This window comes from Helicoverpa zea, chromosome 1, assembly GCF_022581195.2.
Source record: "Helicoverpa zea isolate HzStark_Cry1AcR chromosome 1, ilHelZeax1.1, whole genome shotgun sequence".
Classification (NCBI taxonomy): domain Eukaryota; kingdom Metazoa; phylum Arthropoda; class Insecta; order Lepidoptera; family Noctuidae; genus Helicoverpa; species Helicoverpa zea.
Window position 1 is genome coordinate 14661448 of NC_061452.1, and position 25225 is coordinate 14686672.

Consider the following 25225-nt stretch of genomic DNA (forward strand, 5'->3'; position numbering starts at 1 on the left):
GTTTTTTTATCTAATATTTCATTAGGTGTTAATTAAATCACTCTTTACACTTCTCTGATCACAACATTAGTTGGGAAAAGGCTAGACTGTTAATTAATTTATAAACATAAATAATATCGCTCACCTAGCAGTATAATGACACATCTACTTTTTTCTTATTTTACAGAAATGAGGGTCAAAGATTTAGCAAACATTTGAAACGAGGTTATGACTTCATTTTATAGTTTTAACAACTAATGCCGTACCGTTTTACCACTTTATAAATTATACACTTTTAAACACTTAGGCCGTAAAAACCCAGTTTCGCTTTTTTTGTAAATGTGTCATTATACTGCTAGGTGACAAAATTACAAGGCAATGCTAGCATTTAGGTAAGGTATGTAATAAAGTAATCTATACTAATATTATAAAGAGGAAAACTTTGTTTGGTTGTGATGGATAAACTCAAAAACTACTGGACTGATTTTAAATATTCTTTCACCATTAGAAAGCTATATTACCCGTGAGTAGGGCTGCCATCCATACGGGTTTCCCAGGATTTGTCCTCGTTTGGAGGCCGTCCGGGCGGGGTTTCAAGAAGTGTCCGGGGAAAACCCGGACACATCATGTAAGGAAGCACCTCATTGAATTTGAGTGTAAGTTAATAGTAAATGGATTACATTAAATATTAAGTATTATTTGTTTAAAAAAATCGTACTCGTCCGGGGAAAAAATGCGATCTTCGCCAAATGTCCGGGTTTGGCGAAACTCGAGATGGCAGCCCTACCTGCGAGTAACATGAGCTATATTTTATCCCGGTGCGGGCAGTAGGTAGTTTCCACAGGACGCGGGCGAAACCGCGGGAAAACGGCTAGTCCAGCATAAAATAAGTATGAGAATGAAGTACAAAGCGATCCGTTTTGTTCTTTCGGAACCCTACCTATAATCAAAGTCAAAGTATCTTTATTGTGGGCATACCTATGTAAGTTACAGATCTTAACAATCTATGGGGTACCTTATTGATTGGGAGTAGGGCTGCCATCCGTCCGGGTTTCCCCGGATTTGTCCTCGTTTGGAGGCCGTCCGGGCGGGGTTTCAAGAAGTGTCCGAGGAAAACCCGGACACTTTTCATGTAAGGAAGCACCTCATTGAATTTAAGTAAGTATATGTTTATAGTAAATGGATTACAAATTAGGTATTAATTTGTTTAAAAAAATCGTACTCGTTCGGGGAAAAAACGCGATTAACGCCAAATGTCCGGGTTTTTTTAATGTTGTCCGGGTTTGGCAAAATTCGAGATGGCAGCCCTAATTGGGAGTCAACCTATTTGAAAAGAATTTAAACCTGGTTTTACTTTAACTGCAGAACCATTAGGTTTGTTTTAGGACTTAAGGCCTTAGTTTTTATTCTATACATATATGTAAATAATTCATGTTTCGCTTTTAGATATTTTCGGTGAAATACAAGCTTAGGCTGAAAATGCGGTGTCGATATGTCAAACCATGTCAATGTCATGATTCCTTACGTCAATCTTGTTTGACAGTTGGTTGCTGTTTTGTTTACATTTTAATTTTACAAATTACAAAATTGAAAAGCAAAAATCCATTATAGCCATACAATTTTAATATTACTGGAATATAGCTTTATTTTATATACATTTATTAACTAATCTGCTTGGTTATAAAACAAAGTGTTTCAATAATTATCACCAAATCTTGAAATCGCAATGCATAATTGTTTTGTGGATATCACAACAGAATTCTTAGCTGTAGCCTTTCACAACATTCTATATTACACGTCTGTTTATCCTAAGAGTATCTTCGACAGGCGGAAAAAGTATAACATCGTTGTGAACCATTCTATACATCCTGAGGTGAACCAGTACATCAACTTGTGTTTGAAGAGTATAAGCGAGTGCTTGAAGACTGATCAACTAGCATGCGTCGAGTTCGCTGTCACAGACAACCAGTACAAGACCTTATTGAAATTTGTGTTCCAATTTCATCAAAACATGAACTTTGATGAAACTGGCGATGCCTATTTGGTACAGTGCGAACAGAATCTTCGCACTTTTTGTTTAAAGTTGGCTGCTATAAGTAATCACTTCAAGCACTTACCTGATGACTGCAGTTTCTCCATATACATTCATACTAATGAGTCTAATGCTGTTGCCATATCAATCAATCCTGATTTCGAAGAGTTCCCGTTGGTTGAAGTCAGTGACAAGACAGAGGTGACTCAGAAAATTATTCCCCTCAGCAGGTTTTCAATTAGAAATTATGGTTTGGATACTTTCGTAGAGATGAAATGAGAAATCAAGAATTACTGGCTTTGGGATCACAAAACTTAAAAAAATCACAATCTATTAAAAAATGAGGACAAACTGTAAGAGAATGGGTTATTAAAATAATAAAACAATAATTTGGATGGAATTTAGATTGTGCCAACTGTCTTCTGGAAAGTGTTATTGTAAATGTCTAAATCTTTAAGTGTATAAATAAAACACATTTTTTAATGTTATTACATAAGTATTTTTATTTGCAGGCATCAACTGGTTATTCACATTCAAAACTGCATTCAGCAGATGCCATCTTCATTCTTCAGCTTAACTTTCAGGCATCTCAACCTTGAGTATATCTCATCCCAGTCCACATAGGCTCCTATCAGTTGTCTCACATTATTCTCGCTGTCCTCATACGCGTTCCTTCCATGCAGTAGTCGAATATTGTCAAAACATAATATGTCCCCAGCTTTCGTCTTGAACCGCGCCGCGAATTTATGATTCAAAACCAGGAAGTTTCTGTGAGCTTCATACCATGGCTTCACTGTCTCAATAGGCCCAGGGAATTGACTGCCTCTTTGTGGAATGGAAAAGTTAATTCGCGTTATTTCTCCGTGTCGGTCTAATCGAATAACGGGCTCGCGGTATAACTTAAAGAATTCGTTGCCGTCTTCTACCCCAACGTCCCGCCATTCGATTTCCGTGTCGGTAAGCAGCTTATATTGCTCTGGGTGATGCTCTTCCATGTATCTGGCAGTATAGTGACAGTCCGATAGTAAGTTTTCGCCACCTAGGCTCTTTGTTTGAACTAAACAATGTAGTAAATTCGTTCCCGGGCAGTACTCATAGTAGGGCAGGTCAGTGTGTAGCTGCAAGTTACTCGACAGATAGGCCACATTACTCGTGTTCGGTACATTCCGCACAACAAACTTGACCCCATAGTGTGTCCTCTTAGTAAATCCAATTTTGTTCACTATCGCGTCTACAGCTGTTTCCGAGTCTGGTGTATTCTGTATCAACGCGACACCGTAAACGGAAAACTGGTGTAGCCAGTTATATAGGGCCTCGTCTGAGTTTAATATTTCGTTGTAATCATGTTTGGAAAATATTTTATTGAACTCATCACCATGCCACGTTTTCTTCTGGGGTTTATAGATAGTATCGGTGTAGTTCTTCTGATGTTCCGGCGTAAAACCCCTGAGTTTGAGCCAGTTCAAATTATATTGGGATGTGTGTCCGTCGTCCCATGTGACTTGCAGGTAGTTCTGGTGATTTGAAACATCCTTCGGTTTAACGTTAACGTCGAATTTGCTCCAATCAAGAATTCGGCTTTTGGCCGTGGTATGATAGCACTGTTCACACTGGCAGTTCTCTCGTAACCACACGTATGGGAACTGCAAAGACTCGCCGCGGATATCTACGTTTAATAAATCGTCCGTTTTATTTTTAAGTAGCACATTTTGTGTGTGAATTAGTTTGATAGAAGCTGCGCTTGGCAACGATTGAGCGAAGTGTTTCGCCCTGGTAGCGAGTCTCAAGGCGAACATGTTGACGTGCTGCCGCGAGCGAGCGGGCACGACACTGAGATAAAACTGTGATATAATTCATGTTCGGTATGTTAATGAACCGGGATGTTACGTTATGATATAACAATCATTGTTTATGTGATGGCGTGTGTAAGTGGTCTATTGTTTTGAACAGCTGCTCAATTAGCTTAGAGAGTTATTGCTCATAACTTTTACGCATAAAGCCTTGGCCTAGACCGTTGAACTTGATTCAATAACATACTTAGTTGAAGTGGACAAGACAGCTCTTAGTTTGAACAGGTTTTTATATACTCAGGATAAACATAAATGTAGGTAGATACCTCGTGATTGCAAACAACAGCGTTGGAACACGACATCGACCTTCGCAGTCTCATCTGACTGTCGCTAAAATAATCTTAATTAAACCAAATACAAATAATCGCAGTACTAATTAAACAGCGACTTTAGGTACACAATCGTTGTTATCTAGTTAAGTTATGACGTCACACAACAAGAGCACAAAGATCGGCAAATATTTGAACCACAAAACGGATATAGTTATCATCGAAATAACATAAACTAGCCATATTTCATCTTGCTAACAACATTATATTATCTCCCCTTCTCATCACATAAAGTAAAGCAGAGACATATCTGAAGCTAAACCAATTGATATGGAACATGCATAGATAAAGAGGACCTATATCTAGGGCTAGGCGTTTTATTCGAGGCTTTATTTCCTCAAAAATAAAATACTTATTGCAATAACACTATTTATTGTAAAAAATATACCTTATTAAAAATAAATTGCTTTAAATACAAGTAATAACAACATTTTTGATTCATAGTTACTTGATTAACATTAATAAATAAAATCTATTTAGACATCTGACAGAGAGGAATGGAAGAAAAAGACACGTACTTGGAAACAGCAGGGGCCCGATTCTCCTAATTTTACTTATCCGATTCGTTGCGACGCCCATTTTAGTGCACTTTAATGCGTGGCGACGAACAAATACTTCGTGACACGACAGTCGTGTCGAGCGCCATATCAGTTGATGACACGCCTATTGTGCCATCAGCCATGTACAGAATAAAATGCTCTTTTTTTCTCGTTTAGCCTTGAATTGTATTCAGTCGACTTCCAAAATCGAAAGTAAACGGTCAGTTACTTTGTGTTAAGTGGTTTTGAACTGATTATATATGTGTTTCACTGAAAATGGATGATAAGTGACTTTTTTATTCAGATGTTGTAAACCTTTTGTTTTGTTTTATGATTTACATAGGTACATATCATACTGGGATTGTAGGTTATAATAAAGATTCTAATTTCTGTTTTTATTATTTGATGTCATTTGTTGTGTTTCATCGATTTGTGTAGTAGGCAAGTGCCGTAATGATAGCAGAATATGGATACAGATATTTTCCTGCAAAAAAATCTACTTATGTTTTGTTGTCTTTACATATACCTACTTATATTTATAATAGCCCGATAAGCTAAATAAGATAAGAAAATTGCACTTCTCTATCCCCTTCCACTCCCATATCAGCAGTATGGAAGAGCATTAATCGTTTTAGGCGAGGCTGCTCCCCATCTATCTCTTCCCCCATCACGAGAGAAACTGCTGAATCCTTCTTCGACAAAATTGCTCCAGCCTTTGTTCCTTCGTTTCCAGAACTTCTGCTACCGTCTGTAAATATTTTGGATGATCCTATGGATGAACCATTTTCGTTGAAGGAACTTGATGCGGTGTTGCGTCATGTTAGGGATTCCGCTCCAGGCATGGACGGAATACCGTATTCATTTGTAGCTCATTCCGGTTCTAAAGCTAAGCAATACTACCTTGACATTGTTAATTATTGCTATCAATATGGTTGGGTTCCTGACCAGTGGAAATTACAAGTAGTCATTCCGCTCCTAAAGCCCGGCAAGACTGCTGATGACCCGAATGGCCTTAGACCAATTGCTTTGTCCTCCGTGTTGGCCAAGTTACTGGAACACTTAATTAAAAATAGGCTTGAGTGGTTGGTTGAGTCTAGGGATTCACTGCCGAGCCATCAGTTTGGCTTTAGAAAGGGGCTTAGTACCATGGATAGTGTGGCAATTCTGGTAACCGACATCCGTACAGCTTTTTCCAAAAATGAATCTGCTGTAGCCGCATTCCTTGACATATCTTCCGCATACGACAGCGTTCTTCTTCCAGTCCTCAGGCAGAAATTGCAACAGCTGAGGATTCCAGGTAAGATGGTACAATGTATATGCGCACTCCTCATGTCTCGCTCATTAATGCTCAGAGTGCAGGGGGAAGTATTCGAGATGAGGCAGACGTGGAAAGGCCTTCCGCAAGGCTCTGTTTTAAGCCCTCTACTTTACAACCTCTATACGGCAGACATTGGCTCCAGCCTCAATGCTGATTGTCACTTACTGCAATATGCTGATGATCTGGTGTTATATGTTGTTAATTCTTCCATAGAGGATGCTGCCTCATCCCTCTGCCTCTCCCTGGACTCTCTGCACACATGGCTTCTGGACCATGGTCTCTCATTATCTGCCCCAAAAAGCTCGGTAGTGATTTTCTCCCGAAAACGACTGATCCCTCAGGTCTCAGTGAACATCCAAGGACAAGGCATCCCCATAGCCCAAAAAGCAAAATTTTTAGGAGTTTATTTAGATTCAAAATTATCCGGTAGTCATCACATAAATTACTTAATTAAAAGATGCGAACGAGTTATCTCCATTTTGAAAGCTCTCTCTGGGGTCTGGTGGGGGGCACACCCCTTCGCTATGAAATTAATTTACAATGCTTTAGTCCGTAGCATTCTGGATTATGGGTCACACTTGGTGATTCCTGGTAACAAAGGTGCCTTGGCCGGCTTAGATAGGATCCAATCTCAATGCCTTCGGATCATCACAGGTTGCATGAAGTCGTCGCCTATTAACGCCTTACAGGTTGAATGCGCTGAACCTCCCTTAGCCCTGAGACGTCAGTACCTTGCTTCTCGTTTTTTGTCCAGGGTTATTCCCAAATCATCCCACCCTCTCATCCCAAAACTCAGAGAGCTTGACACTCTTTGTCACAGCTCAAAATATTGGGAACATAAAGAAATCCCCTTATTCCTGAAAGCATTCCGATTTTTTCAAAATTTAGAATCCCCTATTGCATCACATCCCAGACTTCCTTTATTTAATTATCCCTATGATGTACTTTGCTTCACCCCTAATATATTTTATAACATTGGCATATCTAAAAACTCCCCATCGGCAAATTCAACCTTTAATGCGGTTTTGGGTGAACGATGGACTGGGTTTCAAAGGTTCTTCACGGATGCTTCCAAATTGAATGGTGGTTATACTGGAGCCGCGGTTTATTACCAAAACTCGAAAATCATTATGAAATTCAGATGCCCAAAGGAGTCTTCTATATTTACAGGCGAGTGCGTGGCATTATTGGAAGCTTGTCACTTTATAGAGTCCCATGAGATCAACTTCGGAGTTATCTTTACTGACTCCCTTAGTTGTCTCCAAGCCCTATCCCAGAATCCCTTTAGATCTAAACTCCATTGTCCTATTATCCTGGATATCAAAAAGTCCCTTTTCTCCTGCTCTCGGCAAGAGAAAGTTGTTCACTTAGTTTGGATCCCTAGCCACTGCGGTATAACAGGAAATGAATGTGCTGACGCATTGGCTAAAGATGCATGCACGTCTGAATCAGTGGACCTTGCACACTTCTCCCTTCAAGGGCATGACCTACTAAACGTTCCTAGATTGAGTCTTGAGACTTCGTGGCAGGAATGGTGGAATATCTCCAGCAGAAAGAAGGGTAGTTCATATTACACTATCCAACCGGTTGTAAAATCAAAACCGTGGTTCAGTCATTTTAAAAAATACCCTAAACAGGTTATTTCAGTCCTGTGCAGAATACGATTAGGTCATTGTTGTACTCCGGTCTTCTTGCGCAAAATTCGGGTGCAGGACTCATCCCTCTGCGAGTGTGGACTGGATGAGGGTACCCTGGACCATATATTCTTTAATTGTCCCAATAACTCATCTTTTGATTTATATGGTCGTCTTCGAAATCTTAAGATTCCTCTCCCTACTAATTTCCGCTCCCTCTTAACTTACTCCTGTCCAGAATTGCTCCAGGCGCTATTGATGTCTATCCATCGAAATAATATTAAATTATAAACTGTGGCCTATTTATTTAGACCACTGTTTGTATAGTTGTGGTATATATATTATTCGTTTTATGTTACTAACATATTGTTATTATTTATATATGTAAATGTATTTCTGTTTGTTTCAGTGCCGTCCTACTAACACGTTAAGTTACACAAGTTTGTCTTCAAGATCAATTTAATTTTATTCTTTATCAATCACAAGCACGACTTGCTTCTCATTCCACTTGTCATTGGCAGAATCGTCGACGTTTGCATCGACATGGATTGCCATAAATAAAAATAGAATAGAATAGAAGATAAGAAAAATAGATGCAGCTATTAATAATAATTCGAGGTAAATAATGCATTTCATTAAAACGTACCTAATCGCAGTAATCGTAATGCAACGTATCGAGGTTGTCAACCCTTGGAATTATCTGATTTGCATTATTTCCAGAAACGAAGTCTATAATAATGATCCGCATTCAAAAAGATTAATGTTTAGTTCAAGAAGCACCTCAAGAAATTTCGATTTGCGCGAGTTATAAGACATTTAAAAATGACACGAAACGAGTGTCATACGCCATATGTAAAAAAAATTGGATGGTACGTCTGTCGTGCCATCCGCAACGAACACGATTCACGTTCGACTCGGTTCGACTGAGATCCAATCCCGACTCGATTACGATTGAAGCGTATGTGGCATTCCGCTATTTTTTCTTTGAAATAAACGTTTTTATCCTTTTCTGTCATTCAATAATGAATCATTTTGTCTGCAAATGATTTACGATTGCAAAATAATTGTACAGCAAACTACCGTATAGACCAAAATCACCAAAAATAGCAGACCAATCGCAAACCAATTGAATGTCATTGGAATACGATTGGTCTTATATTAGTAGCAGAATGCCCGATAAGGTTAAAACTGCTATTGCGATCATATTGCCATTTAATTTCTATTCGATTTTAACAATATTAACTTAGGAGAATCGGGCCCCTGGGCAGGAAGATTAATAAATAAAATCTATTTATAGGTATTTCTAGTTCAAAAATTGGTGTAAATATTTTTCATATAGCGTGGAGTATCGACCTTTCTGGGAATATATGTATTTATTTGATAAGGCTAAGGCTAGATTCAAACAACCATTTCATAAGCTGAAAATGTATAAAACAATGATATAAGATCTGGTAAGAGTTACTAGGGTTGTTGCAGATTTTTTAATTCTCGTCAAATAACTTTGCTCGTATAAAGATAGCTATTTAACGACTTTTGCATGCGCAATACTGTTTTGATCATACATTTTGGCTGGCATGAAACGGGGCGTTAAAGCTATTTGACCACAAATGTAACTTTCGAACACAGAATCTGCAGTACTTAAAACAATAAGCAGTTTATAAGTGAGTAGGTATCCTATATTATCCTATATTGCTGATCAATATGCATTGACTATGTGATTTATTGACAATATTTAACATTATTAAAATTCATCTACACAATTATTAAGAAAAACAAGACATTTTATGCCTACAAAATAACTAACAATATAGCAAATTCCAGTCTTACTGGTGGAATCTTTAGAACTTCGATTTTGAAAAAAGCACGCATCTATAAAAAGCTGTTAATATTTTCGCGGCGAATAATATATTTGATTTTATCAATCAAAACAAAGCCAAATATAAAGGCACCACAAGGAACTGGGATTATTATCTGAAGTGATGTGAATACATAACATATGAATATCGATACTAAAGCAATTCTTATCAATATAATTTAAGCATTTTGTTTTTGAATCCCAAATGCTATCCACCATTGAATAAGTGCATTATACATTACAACAGTCTATTTTCCTTCAATCGGTAAAATAATTAAATACTAATGTTTGATCTGTACTTTGATTTTATGGTAAGCGTTGCTGAGAACCCCTCGAATGTTCCAGATGTCGTCAAACTTCTCTGGTTGAGTGTTGAAGTTACTGTCTGTTGCTTTCGCCCATAATTCGAGCTACAATGAAGAGTAAAGCATTAGTTTGAAACGATGTAAATATCGATAGTGATGACACATCATTATTTAATCCTGTAAAAATAAACTGTGGGTGCTTTCTTTAGTTTCACCTGTTGGATGAAGCTGTTTGCCATGGAACAACTGTCTTCAACACATAGGGCTGTTAAACCTCGTAAATTTTTATCGGTTATGTCGGTGTAATTTTGATGTATTTTTCCACTATTTTTAAATGCCACTAAAAAGAGTACAACTACTTTTGATACTTTTACTCTCAACATAATTTTCAAGCATACCTCCTTCTGTCCCTTGGCGACGGGTACCCTGGCAGTCCAGAGCGTCCAGGCGTAGTGCTGCTGAGGCGGAGCGTCGTCACACTGCAGCTCGTCGGCCTGCAGCCACGTCTTGCCGCAGTCGGGGGATATGTCCACACGGAGGATCTTTGCTCCACCACCGGAGTATGCGTAGCCTAGGGGAAGTGTTTGATACATGAAGAGGTGTTTTAGCATACTTTGGATATGTTGGGTACTGAGTTATCAAGTGTTTCATGAAAGTATGGGATTAAATAATGGCGATTACAATGTTAAGTATTAATAGGCCATGATAATCTCACAGTCTGACAAATATAGTACATAGTACATCTGTGAGTACGCATTTCATCATGACGACCTCGATGGCGCAATGGTCACCTTGCCGGACTGCCGAACCTGAGGTCCCGGGTTCGATTCCCGGTTCGGTCGACATTTGTGTGATGAGCATGCTTGTTGGCCGTGGTCTGGGTGTTACAATATGTATTTATAAATATGTATATGTGTAGCTATATGTAGTTTATCAGTTGTGTTAGCACCCATAACACAAGTTAATTAATAACTTAGCATGGGGCTAACCGACCGTGTGTGAAAAGGTGTCCTGACATTATTATTATTATTTCTTATACATAATAGACCAAAAGCACATTGACTAGGAATACCACGAAAATAAAGTTATCAGAATATTTTTAAATGACAAATTCAAGGATTTTATTTTTGGAAGAAACTGCAAATATCGTTAAAAAGGAAAGCCAACCAGTAATTTTCGATATCAAAAACATAATATATCAACCTCTAACTTCCACAACCCCGTCCTTAGCGACCACCGCATCGCCATCAGCCGGGTCGCATATAGCGGAGGTGACGGGCAGGCTGTATATCGGCGGCGCGGTGGCGAAGTCCGCTGTCTCCCACGTCTTGGACGCGTTGAAGGATCGGTAGTCCTTCTGGTGCCAGTGGGACGGACTCTCGTCGTATGATATCGTTATTGATTCTGTTGACAAGGTCACTAGTTGGTCAGTGGTCAGACTGGTTAATGGACTTTTGGGGGAAATAAGTATTTAAAAAGTTTGTGGGTAAATAATTATAAAGATGTCAGGGGGAGTATGAATCATGCAATGACGGGGCCGTCCCGGTGTAGATGGAGCTAAAAGCAGTGTCAGATTTTATGGATTAAGTTCGTGATCATGCTGAAGCTGTCTGAGCACTTTCCAATAACTATTTGGAACAAACCGCAGCCCTGGGCAAGTTTTGGCTCTATCAAGAGATATCATAGATACCTTCGTTTGTTTTTAGAAACGATTAACTTTTATCATATCATCAATATATAATATACATCTCATTTTTCGATTTTAATCTCAATTAATTACAGAACTTCACACTAGAACCTATTTCAAATACACAAATACATACCCAGCCACTTAACACTCCTGACAGCAGGTGCTCCGGGCACTATGACCCTGAGCGGGTACCCGTGGTCGGGCGGCAGCGGGTTGCCGTTCATGTGTGTGGCCAGCAATATGCGCCCGTTCGGGTTCAGTGCCTGGTCCAAAGGGATGGAAGTCGAGAAGTTCACCCCTGTCGCGTCTATGTCTGAGCCTGTGAACTGGAGAAATGGTTCTATTGTAAACAGTTGCAGAGTTATTCAACCCAGTCAAAGCATTACTAAATGGGATTCAAGGTTTCTTATATGAGAAATTAAATGTGAATCTTGGGAGGCAAATGGTATGGGTTTCATCGTATATTTTTTAAATACCTAAAAATTGAGCTTTGAATATTTCAAAAACTACATTTGCGTGTGCGTGTATTTTTCGCAGATATTTAAGAATGGAATTTTGAGAACAACTAATTTAAGCTAAAGCCTTGTACAAAATGGCCAGGATAATGTTATCGATTTGCCAATTTATCCAGTCTTCTTCTCCAAAACCAAAGTATATAAAATAATAAATCTTACAATAACATGTTTGCCGACAGTATTGGCGGCATCGACGCCGCAGTAGACCAGCACGTCCCGTAGGTACACCCCCTCCCACAGCGCGTTGCTGATGGCGCCGCCCTGCCAGCTGATGCCCTTCACTGGCTTCACCTGCTTTGGAGAGAGAGAGGAGAAAATATGAGTCTAAATAGAAGAATACGTGGATAGATGTATGTACCAAACAGGTAATTAAAATAAGCCTGTTAAAAACAAGACTAAAACTGTTAACGGTTGGTCCGTCAAACAGCTGTTAAAGGATTTACAGGTAACCATATAATCATGGCAGCATTCAGAAAGGACGATTATAACTATATCCTGGCTGTTTTTCTTTGACAATTGTTAAGATTAGTCACAAGCTAAGTCCGACCGCCTGTCTTCCAAGATGCATCGCACTGCCCAGATAGGTAAGTAAATAGATTTTGGTCAGATAGGCAGTCTATCCATTTAAAACATTAGGCTCCATCAAGTTATATTAGAAGCCAATCCTAACACAATAGACAAAAGACCAAAATACTAGGCTGATGACAAAAAGACCAAACCTCATTCATCTCACTCCGTCTATTCCCGGCACACATGAGGGCAGCTCTCACGCTCCCCTTAGGGAACATCTCCAGCTTGTCGAGGCTGAACTCTTTAACCCTGGTGCTGCCATCTCTGATGATGACGCGAACGCTGTGCTGGCCAGCATCCAAGTCTGGAACAGGCATGTGTTGACGGACGTAAAATAATTCACTGCAAACAGAAGAAGACGTTGTGTTTGAGGGAGTTTGGAGTTAGTTGTGTTGTTTGGGAGATTTGGCAACATCCAGAATAAACACACTTGTGCATTACTTGTGCAAACTGTACAAGTTTTTAGGGGTTTCGATGGTGAAGTAGTTGTTTGGTAGGACCACCAATCGCTTTAAGCAACTCGAGAAGATAAAAAATGGCAAGAGCAAGGATAGTACTATACTGAGAACTTTGCTAAAGTGGATGACAAGTACTTGTTTTTCTTTGCGGTTACATCAATCAGCAATCTTTACGAAATTTAAGTCCTTCACGAGTTGAATCTGTACATTGTACTGTACACTTTTAAAATAAACCTCAACAATTTAACATTTGGTAACACAACATAAAACAAAAACACATCAATCTACAATACTTATACAAAAAAACATTCCTGGTCAAACAAAAGCAGCATCACACAACATTTACCAACATACTTGGGCGTATCAAAGTGCGCAATCTGCAGCTTGGCGGGTATCTCAGCGTTGAACGGCTTGTTGGTCTTCACGATGAGCCGCTTGTCTCTGTGCGGCTCCTTCACCCAGAGCTCTTCGTCTGTGTGGTCTACTATGTCGTCTTCGTGTAGGTTACCTGTGAATATGCTGCTGGTGTTTTTATTGGGAACGTGGAGTAATTCGGGAGCTGGTCTTATGCCAAGGTCAACAATTGTATGCAAAGGAGGAATATTTATGAAAGGAATTTAAGTATGCGTTATTGATCTTGGGCCCAAGCTCATACATGACAACATAAACGTCAGCCTTATGAAAGCAACTGTTTACTATAAATTTTCACATATTATTATACTTTGCGAAGTAAATAGTTGTTTCAGGAAAAACGAACGTTTATGTTGTCGGTTTATCAACTTGGGCCTCAGGGATGTATCCTAGAAGCCTGGGAATTATTTTCAAGGTGTCTAAAATCCAGGATTGCACTTTTGGGGTCAGAAAAACACCCTGCCAATGTTACTTGTAATTCTTTCTGCATGAACACTCACCTATCCTATAAGACTCAAGCAAGGCATAAACCTCTTGCGTCTTATGCATGCCGTACACATTCCAGAAGGGTTCAATGCTCAGCCCTGCCGCGTTCATGATCTGCTCCCCTCCAGGGTGGGAGGGGAGGAATGACGTCACGTCGTACACGCCATTCTTATACGTCACCCAGAAACTCTTCCTGTAAAGAATATTAAAGATAATCTTTGCTTATATGATAAAGATGAGCAGTGAGTTTGTTTGTCCTATTTGTATTTTTTTTACCGAGAAATGCCTTAGGTTACTTTATATCCATGTGCGCAAAGCAATGGTAACCAGTGAGTCAATTAGAATAGATTTTCAAATAGGCCTTTTGAAGTCTCACTAGTTGCTTGATTCGATCATACAGTATACCTACTTTTTGGACTTGCAAAGTACGTACCTAATCATCACTTTGACAAGAGTTTCAATATTAAATCATATTCGTTATCAAAATTTTGCGACACTATCATTTGATGCAGGGGGCAGATTTTAGATAAAGCGATGATGCAATTGATATTGTTACTTCGTTTTATTAAGTCTGTAGTAGTATAGTAGTTGCTATAAGTATCTGAGTTTTAGCGTTTCTTGATCTTTAATAGTATACTTACGTACTTCCTAAGTACCATATGGCCGCTAATATAAGTTTAAGTATACAACGTCAATAGGGTATTACATGCATTTTTGAAATATATCTAAAATAAATTCTTTAGTCTTAATATATCTCTAAAAAATTAAAAATATTTTTTTTTCTCACGTTATGTACGAATATAAATTAATTGTTAAACGGTTTTATTTAGCTCACCCCGTTTGTTTTATTTATTCTTGGGTCAAATTTAGTAATTCAAATGTAAGTACCTTCCTGTTGTCAGATTGATCTGAAATTTGGTACACACCTTTAATTCTGATGACAATACAATATAGTAATATCAATAACATTGTAAATCCAATATGGCCGCCGATACAAAATGGCGGATTACATATTTTTCTACAACCCCCTCAATATGGGTATCAAATGAAAGGGCTACTCAAGTAGAATACTGTCAGCAACCCCAGCGTTGCCCAACAGGGCCAAGGCCTGCCTGGGCTGCGGGATTGTCCGAAAGAGTGACCGTGGTCGTGGTACATAAAAGGCCTATGACGAAACACAACGGTTTTTAGTCAGTAAGAGTCTGGCACTCCCTCACCGCTGCTGAACCATATATAGAAAGAAGAATATTCGGTAGGCATTATCATTAAATACTAAAAACTAGAAAATAAAAAATTGGTAAAAAAACTTTTAAGTTAAACGGTTTTATCTTATGTGCACTGAAAACTAAAAAATAAAAAAAAGAGTTACTTACCTGTCAACCTACGTAGGTGGTCCCGGTCATATTAGACTAAAATAAAAACGTGGGGCCCTCTGAAATCCTACCTATGGCAAAGCATATCTTTATACTTTGGTAGATCATGAGCTCGGCGTTCGCTGGTTAAGCCGCTACGGCTGATTATTGATTGTCAAAATCTCCAGTTACGATTATAGTAAGTCGATGCAATCCACACCTATTATACCTCTAGAAGAAAGTACTACAGCTATAGTTAATGGGCCCCACGTTTCTATTTTAGTCTAATATGACCGGGACCACCTACGTAGGTTGACAGGTAAGTAACTCTTTTTTTTATTTTTTAGTTTTCAGTGCACATAAGATAAAACCGTTTAACTTAAAAGTTTTTTTACCAATTTTTTTTTATCATAATTTCAAATTTCGCGCGTATTTCGCGAAAACGCGGCACACAACGGACGCCATGATTGTTTTTTGGTCATGACGTCATTACGTTAGTAAACAAACTACAGCTGTCAGTAATACATATTTTGATATGTATTGAAAATTTTAATAATGAGTAATTATGCTCCGTATCGTTGGTGTGTTGTTTCTGAATGTGAGAACCCTAGTGTAAAAACACCAGACAAATTAAGGATTCAAGTACCAGTGGATATAAATATGAGAAACACTTGGTTAAAAGTTGCGAGACGAGATCCCGGACTGTTATCAGATAAATCTCGTTTATACTTTTGTGAAGATCACTTTGATGTAAGTAACTGTATTAACATTACCTATCTAATGAAATATACTCTTTAATGATAGGTTAACTACTTCAAGAATCAATACTTTGGGAAATGTGGATAATATTTAGAGGTTATACACTTTTGTTTACTACCGTAATGACGTCATTAGCATGGTGGCGACATTTCGTAGTGTTCAAAGACAGATAAAAAACCTAAAAACTTTAAACTGCAATAAAAAATATATTTATGTACCTTACGAAGTGAAACTAACATTTCCCGATTGCTTTTCCTCTAAACAATCATTGTAATACACTTTTAATTTTTTTCTCATCTAGACTAAAATACCCTATTGTGTACGCAATCATTGTTGACACGGTTTTGTTATCGACTCATTAATGCGTGTTTGTAGATTATGCGTATACCTAATGCGTAAGTAATCGACACATTGCGATATTTTGTGTTTGTACGTATGAACTTCAAACTTCAAATATTTATTGTACCATCTGATCGAAGTGTTTAACTAAGGCACATCCTATTCAGCGGGTATTCCTGCTTAGCTTAGGGCTGCCATCGGTTACAACAAATACAGATAATTAATAAACTAAAGTCTCGATATCCCACCGATTATAAATGTGACTTTTTAAATGCACTTAAATATGTTTCTTATTGCGACATTGATGTATGTTTAACGATAACAACTTTTAAAGTCTTTGAGTCAATTTATTTACACAAATATTTAAATACATAATCATTACACTTGACAACAGTCAAAAGTAGCAAATACTTGTATCTCTATCTATATCGTACAGTTATCAGTTGAAAGATTGTTGGCCAACAGAAGCCCACAACCGTTGTATGTTTATGTATGATTCTTATCAACATGTGTTAATCTTGTTGATCTAATCTAACTGGAAGATTGGTATTGAGATTAATTTTGTTCTTTGACTTATAATTTTAAAGATAGTTGCCATAAGGAAGAAAATATACAATAAGAACACTACTAGCATAGAAATGGAGAATCTGACACTAAATGAAATTAAAAACTCAGGTATTTTTACTGCCTAATTTACCAAGCAGTTGGTATATCATTTGGGATATTAACTGTGCATCGTAGACAGTCTGAGTAAGTGTACAGTAATCATTCATGATATTGATTCCAATAACACATGGATCATAGTAAAAAAAACTGGAAAAGTGGTGAGGGGGATTTTACTGAATAGATTTTTTTCCTGTTGGCTTCTTGGATATTACTTCTACGAGTTCTTATTAGCACTTCATATTTGTTCACTACTGTTATTAGCAAATAATATACCATTCATATTTACAGATAATTCAAAGCCAATTATATAGTAAACTCTAAATATTCCTTAACATGCTTGTTTTAAAACATAAGAGTTCTCTTTTTTTTTTACAAAATAACTTACTCATTATCATGTTTGCTAACTTCTTCAGCTCTGAAGGTTGGCAAGTCGGGCCTTCTCTCACCGGCTTCAACTTTGGTGTCTCCATCCTTGTTTTTATTGCCCTTTTTATGGGATTTTTCTGAAATGTAAATGCATAATCTGCAATAAAAATATAGCCAATAATAACATTCTTAGCTATTTACAAAGTTACTTTTAAATATGTTGACCTTACCACATAATTATATACTTATAGTATTGAGGAAATATAAATTATTTATCTGGCTAACAGTTTATTGAAAACATGTTTTAATATGTTAAGTTAATTTAAACCAGGGTAAAATAAAAACCATTTTTTTCACATAATAACTGTGACTCTTCCTAATATTAACTTATACACAGCTTGTTGTGATTCCATATTAATAAATAAATAGCTTTACAGTTTGATATGAAATTCTTGTATAATTGGGTCCGCGGAGACAGTCAAGGATTTCCTCGGGATACAAATGATAGTTCAGAGAGGTAAAAAGATTTAGCTTTTGCCATGAAAAGGTGTGCGACTTTTAAGTACAAAATAAATACCTGCAAATACAGTTCCAACTAGCACTGAGCTAAATAATGCTGAGCCAACAATTCTCCTGTAATTACTATCATTTCTTCTTTGTTCTTTATACTCATGTTGTTCTTGATTTGTGAGTTTTACTGCAGTGGCAGCTACGTTCACGAATTTGTTCTTTTGATGGATTGTTCTGAAAGTCAAGCTTGGTAAACAATTTTTACCTAATCAAAAGACACTGAAACAGTCCCTAGATATTACGTAAATTACAAAAACATATTTACTTTTGTGTCTGCTGACATTTCTGAACATTTGTAAACAGCCTATCAAACTTCAGCTTACACTTTTCGTAATATCGTTCTATAAATCAAACTAGAATATGGTATAGATAATGCACTGTCGAACACATATTTCTCACTGACCTACCTTAGCAATATATTTTTCAGCGACATTTTCCTTTGAATTCTTCAAAACAGCTCGCTTACGACGTTAACATGATAAACTGGTAGAAGTGAAACTGACTGTTATCAACTATGAAAACAGTCTTACGGCCTTGAATAATGCCCTGTTTGTTGCGACCTTTTATCATTTAATCAATTTACTGTTGTTTATACAACACGGCCAACTCGTAGCGAGAAAATTAAATTACGAAGTCGATTCAATTCAAGTCGATTGATGATATTGGCCTTATTTTCCCGTGATGACTGATGAAGTGACGACACTAATGACAAGACAATGTCAAGGATAGTTTTCAAAAACAGCTGACCTGGGAACTCGGGAAGAACTGCGTTTAGTTTTTTTTTGCAAGGAGTACTTATAATTAATTTTAAAACTGAAATCGTTGTTTAATTCTACTTAAAATTATTTTACACTATTCGTCGTTTTAAATGTTTTTTTAAGGGTTTTTATGTTGTATCCATCATTCAAGATTTCCGTTATAAAACCCAGGGCTACAAATGACTCGAAACTAAAAAATAGGTAGGTAGTAAGGTACTTAGATATAAAAAGTCACAGATGGAATATTAGGGGAGTACCTTGTATTTTCTACCTTTTTTTTTAACGACGTCAAAAATCATCAAATGACCCCTCCCGCTGTGGGTTAGCAGCGGCGAGGGAGTGTCAGTCTCTTACTGACCAAAAACCGCCGTGTTCCGTCGTAGGTCTTTTATGTGCCAGGGGCCGCGGTATCTCTTTCGAACAACCCTTAGCCCCGGCAGGCCTTGGGCCTACTGGGCCCCGCTGGGGTTGCTGACATCTCTTTGAGGAGCACGTGGAACAACGCGCGCCGTCGACACGGGTCTGTCGTCTAAGTAGACAGAGGAACGATGAGCTACCCGAACTCACGGCCCACAGACCCATGCCTACGGTGGCCGGGAGTCATCTCGCGACACCCGGCGCCCGTGGTGTCTACCTGGTCCAGCGCGGCGGCCGGGATGAGAGGTGCGAACTCTCTGGCGTTCTGCCTCCTCCATCTCGCTCGAGCATGACCGCTTCGCAAAAGGAGGCGACGGCATGCCATTCCCTCTCGCCCCGGACCATGGCCTGAACCAGGGCCGGACGCGAGAGGTCACTGCCGCCTAAAGCCTCGAAGAGGACCCGGCGGTGCCCTTCCCACGCAGGGCACTCCTGGACTGTCTGGTACACCGTGTCCTCGGGGCTGTCCGCACAGTGGTGACACCCGGGCGCCTCTTCACGATCGATTCGATGCAGGTACCTCCCGAAACAACCGTGTCCGGTGAGGACCTGCGTCATGCGGTACGTGAGGGCGCCGTGACTCCTCCCGAGCCACTCCTCAAAGATTGTATTTTCTACCTTCGTCGTAATTAACATCAAAAGTGATCGATGCACTGAAATGCGGCAGGTGGCCATTAATTTATCACCATAATTAGATATTTTCGTGAGTGAATATTGTAGCGTTGACATAAAATAATTTATTATGCATTATTTTAATAAAAGATGCAGCACTATTATGTACAAACTTCTTGGTCATTTCTTATTTCTTTCTTTAAAACCTATCTGCCACGACGGTTTTCGCTTTTGTTTTTTGATCTGTAAAATATTCTTGTCTCTCGCGGTCGGTCGCGCGATATAAAATTATCAAAAACCCTCGCTAGAAAAGCTGTCCGCTTGTGCCCGTACCAACCAGACCCAGGAAAGGCTTTACCGAAGGAACTGCGGAGGAAGCTTCCCGCCAGCCGGCCGGCGGGCGTCGAGTGCCACAGATCCTTCCCCGGCTACTCCTCACTTCCCAGGTAAGTTTACCTTTTTAAGCTATTGCATAGCTTCTATCGCAGGCCTTGAGCGCGGGACCAAATCCAGAAATTCCGTAACGAAAAAACCTCACGCTCGGAGGTGTGGCTTGAAGGCCGTGCATCGTCTAACGTCCTGTCAGTTCGGCAGTCTTCGACACGGCGCTGCACGACTTTACGGAACTCGCCCGAATCGAGACGAGCTGCTCCGAAATCGGTCGAATACATAATCAGCTGTTTGTGAGAAAGTATATAGGTGTATAAGTATTTATCGAATCGAGACGAGATAGTTATTTATATAGTATTTAAAGAAAAAGAAATACTGTATGAATAAAATAAAAAATAAATAATTATAATTGCATAAGTTGATACAGAATGCTATGCAATAGCTTTACCGCGGCAGTCCCCGAGTGCCACACGTATTTTTTTTTTCACTCATTTAGAGAGTCACGGGATTTCAACAGTAAACAGTACAGATTATGTACCTACCTAAGCAAAGAACTATAAGTGCGAAGTAATGTTAATAATATCTAACACATGCAGCAGTCACTTCAACATTGTTTTTTAACATAATTAGCAATGGGATATTAGCAGAATTTGTGTATCCACGTCTTGTCCACGTGAATGATGTGATAGTGTATACTTTCATTTCTTTTTAATATGGTCCACTAGTAGAACGAATTACATTGGTTCCCTTATTGCGTTGGGGTAGGGAGTATGATCTAATGGTTTAAATTTTTCGAATGATAGAACGAGTTTCAAGTTCGATTGTTGGGTCTGGTTTATGTCAGTTTTCTAGAGTCATTTTGTAGATTTGTGAAAGTCATTACACTAGGGCTTAAAGGGCTTGTTGTAATCAAACCTTCTTCATGAGACGAACATAAACTAAAAAAAGTCTCTTTAACCTAGCTTAAGTAAGTATTTTACACGTATTTGAAGCCCTAAGGCGATTATCACACTGCCCCGCATGATGCAGCGTAGTGCGTGGATGCGTTTTTTTTCCGTTGTATGGAAATATCTCCGTTTGTATAGAAAACACGCATAGTCCAACACACTGAAAATGCATCCACGCGCGTTCATGCGGATCAGGCACATACATGCGGAGAAACACGCACCCCCGCGCGTAGGTGCGGGGCGAGACGCAAGGTATGGCACACTGAATCCCGCAGTGACGCGCGTGATTTTGAATGGGCGTGACGTGTATATTTGAAAATGGAACTCGATGAGAGCCGCCGTGCGTGAATTTACAAAACGCACCTACGCGCGTGAGTGTGCAAAAAACCCGCACGATGATGCAGATCTGCACTCCCGCAGGAACGCGCGTAGGTGCGTCGACACGCAAGATGCAGCGTGATGCGGGGCAGTGTGAAGATCACCTAAGTTGCTGGCAAAAGTTAGGTATTACACAATAAGGCTATAAATTTTAAAATAGGTATCTACCTACACGTTTATAGCTTTTGTTGTAAGTAGTCCTACGTTTGTACGTCGTTAACCTCTTTCTCATGTTCTAATGAGATTTTAAAGACTTAATGCATTAGTTTTATAAGTTTTGCAAATAAAATTGTTGCTGCCGCATCTTTTTCTTGTAGGTATTTGCATACTATTGGCAAACTTGAATAATGTAGGATATTGGATGCACTCGAAAATAAAACGATGCAGTTCCAAATGCGATCATTTGTTCCAGATTTTTAACCCCCGACGCAAAAACGACGGGGTGTTATAAGTTTGACGTGTGTGTGTGTGTGTGTGTGTGTGTGTGTGTGTGTGTGTGTGTGTGTGTGTGTGTGTGTGTGTGTGTGTGTGTGTGTGTGTGTGTGTGTGTGTGTGTGTGTGTGTGTGTGTATGTGGCATCGTAGCTCCCAAACGGATGATCCGATTGTAATATATGTTTGGTGGAAATCGGTTCAGGTCTTCAAGGTCATCAGCTCGTTTGTTAGGTGTGATAGGAATGTTACACGCTCAGTTTACTTGCAAGCATATGTGGGATCTGAAATTTGAAATACTAATGTCTTCTGGAACCACTGAGCTGGTCTGCTGTTAGGACACGAAGATAGGAGACGTAACCCTGAACTGCCGTTTAGTAAACCCATCGAGTTTGGGCTCGTTGAATTTGTCTTGACGAGTTCTCTTCATGTTTCTGATTGGCGGATGAAACCCTGGAATGCCGGAATGAAACGGATAAACCGATTTATATTTTTGCTGAAAATCTAGAATGACCAAAGGTTAATCTTTGTTGTTTCTCAATCTGTGCAATTCTCCCAGAGCTGGTATGTCATGAGGATTGTTAAACAGCTTCTTTTGGCCGAGATCGCATATAGCGACCCCATCTTAAAATAAAAGAAATTAAATGAAAGAAGGAAAAATTAAGGAGCTCCTTCAAAAAGCATGAAATAAAATTAAATTATAAATTTAAAAAAACCCCCGACCCAAAAAAAAGCACGCAATTATTATGACAAAAGGTTAAAAACGCTAAACCCTATAAAAAGCAAAAAATAACTTTTAACACTACGTAAGTACCAACTAAAGCATGTCATCATCATCCTCCGAGCCTTTTTCCCAAACTATGTTGGGGTCGGCTTCCAGTCTAACCGGATGTAGCTGAGTACTAGTGCTTTACAAGGAGCGACTGCCTATCTGACCTCCTCAACCCAGTTACCCGGGCAACCCGATACCCCTTGGTTAGACTGGTGTCAGACTTACTGGCTTCTGACTACCCGTAACGACTGCCAAGGATGTTCTATGACAGCCGGGACCTACAGTTTAACGTGCCATCCGAAACACAGTCATTGGTGTCTAAGATATACTTAGAAAGTACATACAAACTTAGAAAAGTTGCATTGGTACTTGCCTGACCTGGAATCGAACCCGCGCCCTCATACTCGAGAGGTTGGTTCTTTGCCCACTAGGCCACCACGACTTTTTTAACTAAAGCATGTCAGACTAAACTAAATTTTGACGTGTCGGGGGACCGCTTTTTACCTTTAAAAATACTTACATAAATCAAATGATACCTACCTAATTACAACATTCGTATAAAAAAAAAACACGTATCTAAATAAAATTGTATAAAAAGTTATAAGAAGTATATGTAATGTAGTAGTATATAATTACTTCTAACGTTAGGCTAATAAATTAGAGCGGTCCCCCGACACGACAAAATTTAGTTTAGTCTGACATGCTTTAGTTGGTACTTACGTAGTGTTAAAAGTTATTTTTTGCTTTTTATAGGGTTTAGCGTTTTTAACCTTTTGTCATAATAATTGCGTGCTTTTTTTTGGGTTGGGGGTTTTTTAAAATTTATAATTTAATTTTTCATATGTCCTGTCCACTAAGGTATTTGCGTCTTCCAAAGTATTCCAGTGCAACGTTGCTTTGTGACGATATTATTTACGTATGCACCATATACACACCTCTTATGAGAGTTCCTCTCTCTTGTTGTTATACCTATGTGCTTATGTATTGACAAGTAACTGCCCTGTTGATTAAGTGGTTTTCTTAGGTTCGATTTCATCGTCGATCCGAAATCACTCTAGAGTTTTAAGAGCTTTCAAAAGACAGTCCAGAGTCTAAAGCATCTGCTTATATGTATTGTACCACTTCTTTTTTTTTTTAACGACGTCAAAAATCATCAAATAACCCCTCCTGCTGTGGGTTAGCAGCGGCGAGGGAGTGTCAGACTCTTACTGACTAAAAACCGTCGTGTTCCGTCGTAGGCCTTTTATGTGCCAGGGCCGCGGTACATGTATTGTACCCCTCATCTCTGAGGTGCGACTTACGAGTCACAATTATACTGTAGGTAAACCTACGTACTACGTAGCTAAGTATACCCATGCCACAATCAAGATTTTTAAGAGCTTTTGTAGGTACATTACCTACAAGTATTCCTCTTTCCTCTCTTAACCCATACCCACATGAAAAAGTACACCTGGAAAGAAGTTTATCAATAAAATCCTTTCATTATTACATTCCGTCGCGCACAGCAATGTTTTTATTGCCCTCCTTACGAGAAATAGCTTCTTCAACTACTAGAGGAATAAAGTTTACTTGTGTCCGGAACGTGTAAGGGTGGTCGAGTGTGTACCTAGACCCTATAGGTGCCTATAAACTCTGCAGGAGATAGTATTGATTTTGATTTGCCTTTTTTCAAAATGGAGCTTAATTAAGGTTTATTAAGACTCAAAGAAAAAATGCAATAGTCAGGTCATACCTACGTCAATAGGTTACCATTAAAAGTTTCATTGTGAAGCGCTATTTTTTATCTTTTGTAAAGATAATGTTTAAAGAACAATGTCAGACGTCCATAGTAACTTAGGCTCAATAAAAATATTTCATGTACAGTGAAAATTCTTACAGTTTTTTGTGTAGTTTAATGTCAGAAGCTTTTCTATGTTTTCCACTTTTGCATTGAACTTCTCAAAACCAAATTATTCAAACGAAAAACTTGAACTCGATAAACAAAATAATTAATTATTAACATGATATTTTTTTTTTGGAAAAGTTCTAGATAACAATTAACTATTTTATAAGAAGTTAGTATTTTATATGTAAATTGTTGTAGTAAAGAACTTTGTGTACGTGAGAATTCAGTTTTAAAAGTTGATTGGGTGGGCCGAAACCTGACATTGTTCTTTCCCATAAAGATATAGTTTTAAACTTTTACACACCCTCAGGTAGCTTTTTTTACCTACCCCCTGCACCTCCCGTTGTGTTCTGGAACCCTTCGTGTACCAGGGCGGGCCGCGGTAACTCCTTCGAACAAACCCGCCCAGCAGCAGCAGGTTTCAGCTCTAAGGATTCCCGCTAATCCTCGACAACCTATGCTAAGATATGTCACTAGCATTCGCTCTTCATGTGTTCCAAAATCGTAGATACATTAAATCTGGAATGACTCATGAAAATATCAACCTTTTTCATATATTTTACGACCCCCTAATTTCTATTTTACGATCGAAATTGCTATCCTAATGGTTTC

At 38.7% G+C, this 25225-nt stretch overlaps 3 protein-coding genes across 5 annotated transcripts; 1 reads left to right on the forward strand and 2 right to left on the reverse strand.

Moving 5' to 3' along the window:
• The first annotated feature begins 1525 nt into the window (after nt 1-1525).
• Nucleotides 1526-2502, forward strand: LOC124631418 (mitotic spindle assembly checkpoint protein MAD2B). The gene has a single exon (XM_047165802.1). It carries the CDS (start codon nt 1706-1708, stop codon nt 2288-2290), a length of 585 nt encoding a protein of 194 aa, XP_047021758.1. The 5' UTR covers nt 1526-1705; the 3' UTR covers nt 2291-2502.
• LOC124631411 (gamma-butyrobetaine dioxygenase-like) lies at nt 2487-4235 on the reverse strand. The gene has a single exon (XM_047165791.1). The coding sequence runs from the start codon at nt 3805-3807 to the stop codon at nt 2557-2559; it is 1251 nt and encodes a 416-aa protein (XP_047021747.1). The 5' UTR covers nt 3808-4235; the 3' UTR covers nt 2487-2556.
• A 4809-nt stretch (nt 4236-9044) lies between these two features.
• On the reverse strand, nt 9045-18723 carry LOC124632656 (sulfite oxidase, mitochondrial). 3 transcript variants are annotated; one of them, XM_047167577.1, is made up of 11 exons: nt 18431-18723; nt 18031-18197; nt 17473-17590; nt 13986-14164; nt 13429-13582; nt 12766-12958; nt 12206-12337; nt 11665-11857; nt 11045-11245; nt 10240-10412; nt 9045-9946 (listed from the first exon to the last, which is right to left on the reverse strand). In XM_047167577.1, the coding sequence occupies exons 1-11, from the start codon at nt 18454-18456 to the stop codon at nt 9818-9820; spliced, it is 1665 nt and encodes a 554-aa protein (XP_047023533.1). In that variant the 5' UTR covers nt 18457-18723; the 3' UTR covers nt 9045-9817. The 3 variants fall into 3 exon arrangements, with proteins under 3 accessions (XP_047023533.1, XP_047023543.1, XP_047023524.1); XM_047167587.1 differs by having other exon boundaries at nt 12206-12340; nt 12766-12920; nt 13421-13582; nt 18431-18722; XM_047167568.1 differs by having other exon boundaries at nt 12206-12340; nt 18431-18721.
• Between the last annotated feature and the right edge of the window lie 6502 nt (nt 18724-25225).